The sequence below is a fragment of the Symphodus melops genome, assembly GCF_947650265.1.
Source record: "Symphodus melops genome assembly, chromosome: 18".
NCBI classification, from domain to species: domain Eukaryota; kingdom Metazoa; phylum Chordata; class Actinopteri; order Labriformes; family Labridae; genus Symphodus; species Symphodus melops.
In genome coordinates this window covers 23000958-23008457 of record NC_136708.1, presented here as the reverse complement: position 1 = coordinate 23008457, position 7500 = coordinate 23000958, and the positions used below count along the sequence as shown (strand labels likewise).

Genomic DNA, 7500 nt, shown 5'->3' with positions numbered 1-7500 from the left:
GGCGTGCAGACAGTCTGTAGAGACGGTAGAGGTGGCGTGCAGACAGTCTGTAGAGACGGTAGAGGTGGCGTGCAGACAGTCTGTAGAGACGGTAGAGGTGGCGTGCAGACAGTCTGTAGAGACGGTAGAGGTGGCGTGGGGATGTACCTGAGAAAGTGTCTCGCTCTTTAAGAATAAACATTTATAATTATCTTTGCATGCCTTCAGTGTGACAACAAATTCACCATTAGCCTTTACCTGCATGTCCTCTCATTATGCTAAGCTAGCTGTGTCATAACCCCGCCCCCTTTCATAACTCTGGACCCCCCCAGGGGGTCTCGGCCCCTTTGGGAATTACTGCAGTAAGCCATTAAAAACACACACATCTGTATTCCTGTTGGATTGGGTGTCTGACAGGTGAACAGGTGTGACCTCTTGTCTCCGGAGCCGGGTCCTGAGGGCAGCTGGAGGTACAGGTACAGCTTGTCGTTGTCGGAGAAACGTTGAACTTCTTGCTATTTGAAGAGGAACAGAAAGAATCACATGTTACCTAAGGGAGGGACTTCCTGTCATCTGCACAGATCACTCATCTCAACATTCAATGTTATTATTATTATGTCCTTTTAAAAGACATACAGCAACATAAGACTATTACAGCGATGCTTCCACAAAGGTGACAAGGATTTGTCAGCAGCATAATTATATAATCATCTATATATATATATATATATATATATATATATATATATATATATATATATCCTGAGAATAGCATCATCAGATTTCTCAACAGAGCGTGCTGACTCCAACAATCATTACATGCAATCTGGAGCTTCTTCTACTTGACCCACAAGGGGGCAGTATAGAGAGGCTGTACAGTAAGCTCTAAAGGGGTTCATTATTATTTATAATTATTATTATTATCATTAAGCTCTATTATATATATATACAGACATATATTCAGCACATGTTGAATCCAGAACTGCTCAGAGAAACAACCAAACCGCCTGCATACAGAAGACGACTGTTCTAAAATACTCAGCTCAGGTCTCAGAACAGGAAGTAGTTTGAACAAAGCTATCCTTTGGTTCTTACCAGGATCTGATCCACTTTGGTCTGGACACTCTTCCTGTGGACAGAGAAAGTTGTGGTCATGAGAGCAGGACGACACTTATTTAACAGCTGATACAGAAACATGTGCTCTCCTTCACTTTCTAAAGTCCCAATCAGGTGACACTCTATGGTTTCATAATGTCCTCACCTGCACTGCTGACCTCAGAGTCAGCCTCCAGTTGGACACTTTAATGCATATTGATAGTCACCTCACTGAGCACAGGTCACTTTAATGATAATCACCCTAATCATGTCTGGTTTCATCCTACTGTTGTGTTTAGCTACATCTGTAATGGTTGACATGATCACCCTAACTAGGTCAAGTTTCACTCTATTGTCTTCAACACTTAATGCTAATCTGCTCCTCAATAGTTGGGTACTTTAATGATAATCACCCTGATCACTCCTGGTTTCACCTTATTGTTTTGGACACTTAATGCTAATCACTGCTCCTTTATGTTGCTGAGCACTTTAATGGCCCAGTCTGCATTCCTGCATTGACTGTTTAATGACTGTACTCACACCTCTGGCACTACCTCAAACACCTCTGTACATGCACATGGAACTAGTTTCTAGAAGGTCAGCACTTTGTTTCTAAGGCTCTTTAACTGTTTACAGGTCTCTTTTAACCAGCACATGTTTTTCTCTCCTCACAGGTTATGTACATTATGCTATATAAGTTTAATGCTAATGCTAACTGCACAGGTTATGTACATTATACTATATAAGTTTAATGCTAATGCTAACTGCACAGGTTATGTACATTATGCTATATAAGTTTAATGCTAATGCTAACTGCACAGGTTATGTACATTATACTATATAAGTTTAAGTCTAATGCTAATGCTAACTGCACAGGTTATGTACATTATGCTATATAAGTTTAATGCTAATGCTAATGCTAACTGCACAGGTTATGTACATTATACTATATATGTTTAAGTCTAATGCTAATGCTAACTGCACAGGTTATGTACATTATACTATATACGTTTAAGTCTAATGCTAATGCTAACTGCACAGGTTTAACCTGTAATTATATTTACTCTTAGTCACATAGGGGCTGCTAAATCTTGTTTGGGGGATTACTGTATACAGAGGGGAGGGGGGACAGCGGGTGTGTATTGTAACTAATGTCTTGTGTCCTGCCTGTCTGTATACTGCTACTGGATGCCTTGAATTTCCCTCGGGATCAATAAAGTATCTATCTATCTATCTATCTATCTATCTATCTATCTATCTATCTTCACGATGACTGTTCCCCTCCCCCGTTACCCTACTGGTCACCGTTTGTGTTAGTACACAGGCCAATACAGCGCAGGTTCATGAACACGCCCCCTGGACTCAGAGCCGGGTCATGAACCCATGGACTCAATTTTGAAAGTCCCGAGGAGCTGGGGTTTCTGTGTTTTATGAAGATGTATCTGAGCAGTTTATTTTAAAGGAGACACTTAAGGATGATGTAGTTAATGTGACACTTACGAGATGTTGCTCTTCAGCTTTTGCAGCAGCATGCTGGGCTCCGTGTCGCCCTCTCCGGCCTCCAGACCCGCCTCTCCCTGTAGGGAGGCGTCGGCCAGATGTTGGGGATGGTCCTCCGACATCTGGACCAACTAACCCGATCCAAGAACCACCATCTGAGGAAGACATGTTTAAAAACAAAACATGTAGAAGGACAGACAGAGAGACAGTTAGTCAGACAGACATTACTCTATTAACACACACACACACACACACACAGAGGCCGACCTCCCCGGTTCATGTCTGTCACAGCGGGAGCAGCGCCGGTGTTTCGGTGGTCATGTTCTGCCGTTTATATATTTTTCTCTCTCCCTCTCTCTCTCTCTCTCTCTCTCACACACACACACACACACACACACACACACACACTGCTCAACATGTTACCACCGAGCTAACAGGCTAACAGAGACAGCTTGTTCAGTAGCTGACGGACACTGAGCATATTTAAAGATGTCTGACAGTAATCATAATATATTTTAATGTAGAATTGTGATTTAAGTGTTGGTATATAAAAGTGAGTTACCGGCTTCTTCCTGTTTCATTAGCTAACACTGACATTAGCCACGACACTAAGTGGCTAACTGAAACCCTGCTGCTAACCTAACTAGCCTAGCATAGTAGCTAAGAGCCAGCATAGCTTCCTCCGAGACTTTAAGACACGAAGCGCAAGCAGCTTAAAAATAACTCCCGATGTTCGCACATTTATTCTCTTATCAATGTCTTATCGACTCGTGTATTCATATTTCAGTGTTTATTTTATAAAAGAAAAAGAAAGTACCTGACTCAAGATACAGCAAAAATCCCCTTTCAGATGTTTTTGTGATTGGACGACTTTGTTATGTCTGCCTGACTACAAAGCCAGCGTCGATTTCAATTGGTCCGCTATCAGTAACCTACCCAGCTACCAGAGGCGGGAGTCATTTCATTTGTCCATAGGAATTATTTTTTGTTCAGAGTTTACTATGATTGGACACGTTTTTCTGGTCTGCCCAGTAACAAATCAGAAGATTTTCTTGACCTAAATCTGCATAGCAACAGCATTGATCGTTTTTTTTTATTCCCCTAACTTGTGTTTTGATCTTAAAAAATGGAGGACAGCTTTTGTAGTTTAGAAACCATCCATCCATTTTCTGGCAGTTATCTGGGGCCGGGTCACAACCTCTCTATATCTGTCGTTTTATTCTAAGAAACAAAGAATAATTTCCATCAAAACACAAACTCATGTTTTATATTTTCTGAAATCATGGAAGTCATGTTGTCCCAGTTAATTTAAATATATTAAGTTTGATTTGATAAGGTTAACTTTAAAGTACGTCACACTTTAGTCTGTTGTGCTTACATCATGACCCAGTGTAACTTATCACAGATATTTCAGGGAAAAATAAACTATGGGTGTTAAATATTAACCTATTCAAATCTTTTAAAAACGTCTGCATTAGTGGTTAATGTGTATAGAAGCTTAAGTCCTTTAAGCGGGCAGCCTGGACCTGACTCTATCCACTGTCCTATCTTTAGATGAAAGCATCAAAAGCCCCAAAATGAAGAAAAATTGCTACCTGGAAGCAGCTCCAGTCTTAAGATGTAACGTGCTGGGGAGTTTTATCAGAAATCAAAGGGTCTTGTTCAATTCTCTGATCGTCAGAAATTAACATAAACAAGTTGTGACCACATTAACATGAATCAAGCACAGACATCACAGAAACAAGCAATTTTTATTTTCCATTATACAAAAAGTTACAACTAACAGCAGAAGAAATAAACTGGGGAATATAAGCTCCACGTTGTTTTGGACTCGTCAGAGATACGGAGGCATCGCTGGTCTTCATTCAAACCCACTGAAGAGAAAGAAAAGAGAAACTTGAATTAAATGAGGAAGATCACCAATCAAAGAAAGCAGAGAGGGATATTGTAACTCTTTGATCAGTGTCCTCTCTGCCTAGATGTGGTCAGGTTCCTCTAAGGCCTCCACCAGCTGGTTTTCCTCTCAATCATAACTGATCTCTCAGACTATCATCATTATGATTGTTTTACCTTGAGTGTTAAATAAATTCACTTCCTGTAAACACGCGTTTCTTTGTCTCTTCCTGAGCCAGGTAGTGACATTCAGATCCAGACATGATTTCCATCACCTTCTCCAGAGGTCGTTTCAGAAAGCAAGTTTAGCAAACACAATCTGTCTTACTATGGTAACTAAAGCACAGGGTCTGTCACTATGGTAACTAAAGCACAGGGTCTGTCACTATGGTAACTAAAGAGTCTGTCACTATGGTAACTAAAGCACAGGGTCTGTCACTATGGTAACTAAAGAGTCTGTCACTATGGTAACTAAAGAGTCTGTCACTATGGTAACTAAAGCACAGGGTCTGTCACTATGGTAACTAAAGAGTCTGTCACTATGGTAACTAAAGCACAGGGTCTGTCACTATGGTAACTAAAGAGTCTGTCACTATGGTAACTAAAGAGTCTGTCACTATGGTAACTAAAGAGTCTGTCACTATGGTAACTAAAGAGTCTGTCACTATGGTAACTAAAGAGTCTGTCACTATGGTAACTAAAGAGTCTGTCACTATGGTAACTAAAGAGTCTGTCACTATGGTAACTAAAGAGTCTGTCACTATGGTAACTAAAGCACAGGGTCTGTCACTATGGTAACTAAAGAGTCTGTCACTATGGTAACTGAAGCACAGGGTCTGTTACTATGGTAACTAAAGAGTCTGTCACTATGGTAACTAAAGAGTCTGTCACTATGGTAACTAAAGAGTCTGTCACTATGGTAACTAAAGCACAGGGTCTGTCACTATGGTAACTGAAGCACAGGGTCTGTCACTATGGTAACTGAAGCACAGGGTCTGTCACTATGGTAACTAAAGCACAGGGTCTGTCACTATGGTAACTGAAGCACAGGGTCTGTCACTATGGTAACTGAAGCACAGGGTCTGTCACTATGGTAACTAAAGCACAGGGTCTGTCACTATGGTAACTGAAGCACAGGGTCTGTTACTATGGTAACTAAAGCACAGGGTCTGTCACTATGGTAACTAAAGCACAGGGTCTGTCACTATGGTAACTAAAGCACAGGGTCTGTCACTATGGTAACTAAAGCACAGGGTCTGTCACTATGGTAACTAAAGCACAGGGTCTGTCACTATGGTAACTAAAGCACAGGGTCTGTCACTATGGTAACTAAAGCACAGGGTCTGTCACTATGGTAACTAAAGCACAGGGTCTGTCACTATGGTAACTGAAGCACAGGGTCTGTCACTATGGTAACTAAAGCACAGGGTCTGTCACTATGGTAACTGAAGCACAGGGTCTGTCACTATGGTAACTAAAGCACAGGGTCTGTCACTATGGTAACTGAAGCACAGGGTCTGTCACTATGGTAACTGAAGCACAGGGTCTGTCACTATGGTAACTAAAGCACAGGGTCTGTCACTATGGTAACTAAAGCACAGGGTCTGTCACTATGGTAACTGAAGCACAGGGTTGGATCAATATTCTTGGCACCCCAACAGAAGGGTCCAAAAAAGTAGGACCGTGCAGATGGGATATTTGGGGATCTTTACCGGCTTTAGTCGATGGAAACGTCACAAAATGTGCGCTGAACTGAGATGAACCGAACCGAACCACTCGGTGGAAATGGGTCTTTAGACTAAGTTCAACCTTCTTTCTTCAAATGACCAAAGAAGCAGAAAAAAATCAGCTAAAAGAGTTTCCTCTTTGACCCCACCTGACCATGTGAGCGATGTCCCAGTTGGTTTCAGAAGACAGAGGTCCAATGATCTCAACTCCTTCTTCAGTTACAATGGCGATCTCATGCTGAGAAACAAAACACACAAAGCCACGTTACATATTAACCTCTGACCCTCTTTATTAACCCTTTATTAACCTCTGACCCTCTTTATTAACCCTTTATTAACCTCTGACCCTCTTTATTAACCCTTTATTAACCTCTGACCCTCTTAATTAACCCTTTATTAACCTCTGACCCTCTTTATTAACCCTTTATTAACCTCTGACCCTCTTAATTAACCCTTTATTAACCTCTGACCCTCTTTATTAACCCTTTATTAACCCTTTATTAACCTCTGACCCTCTTTATTAACCCTTTATTAACCTCTGACCCTCTTTATTAACCCTTTATTAACCCTTTATTAACCTCTGACCCTCTTTATTAACCCTTTATTAACCGCTGACCCTCTTTATTAACCCTTTATTAACCTCTGACCCTCTTTATTAACCCTTTATTAACACTTTATTAACCTCTGACCCTCTTTATTAACCCTTTATTAACCGCTGACCCTCTTTATTAACCCTTTATTAACCCTTTATTAACCTCTGACCCTCTTTATTAACCCTTTATTAACCCTTTATTAACCCTTTATTAACCTCTGACCCTCTTTATTAACCCTTTATTAACCGCTGACCCTCTTTATTAACCCTTTATTAACCCTTTATTAACCGCTGACCCTCTTTATTAACCCTTTATTAACCTCTGACCCCCTTTATTAACCTCTGACCCTCTTTATTAACCCTTTATTAACCTCTGACCCTCTTTATTAACCCTTTATTAACCTCTGACCCTCTTTATTAACCCTTTATTAACCCTTTATTAACCCTTTATTAACCTCTGACCCTCTTTATTAACCCTTTATTAACCCTTTATTAACCTCTGACCCTCTTTATTAACCCTTTATTAACCCTTTATTAACCTCTGACCCTCTTTATTAACCCTTTATTAACCTCTGACCCTCTTTATTAACCCTTTATTAACCCTTTATTAACCTCTGACCCTCTTTATTAACCCTTTATTAACCTCTGACCCTCTTTATTAACCCTTTATTAACCCTTTATTAACCTCTGACCCTCTTTATTAACCCTTTATTA

The 7500-nt window shown here is 40.5% G+C and overlaps 2 protein-coding genes across 4 annotated transcripts in view; both read right to left on the bottom strand.

Moving 5' to 3' along the window:
* rfx5 (regulatory factor X, 5) overlaps positions 1–3494 on the bottom strand; it is a 12689-nt gene extending 9195 nt beyond the window's left edge. The window contains exons 1-4 of one of the 3 annotated variants that reach the window (XM_079367993.1): positions 3392–3494; positions 2575–2729; positions 1075–1108; positions 364–494 (exon numbers count right to left, since the gene is read on the bottom strand). In XM_079367993.1, coding sequence (XP_079224119.1) covers positions 364–494; positions 1075–1108; positions 2575–2696 — 287 coding nt within the window. In that variant the 5' untranslated portion in view covers positions 2697–2729; positions 3392–3494. The other 2 variants (XM_079367995.1, XM_079367994.1) reach the window with 2 other exon arrangements.
* An 812-nt stretch (positions 3495–4306) lies between these two features.
* Positions 4307–7500, bottom strand: part of psmb4 (proteasome 20S subunit beta 4) — a 9868-nt gene continuing 6674 nt past the window's right edge. Inside the window, exons 7-8 of the mRNA XM_079368017.1 lie at positions 6344–6432; positions 4307–4448 (exon numbers count right to left, since the gene is read on the bottom strand). Of these exons, the coding sequence (XP_079224143.1) occupies positions 4436–4448; positions 6344–6432 (102 nt within the window). The 3' untranslated portion in view covers positions 4307–4435. The remainder of the gene's footprint in view (positions 4449–6343; positions 6433–7500) is intronic.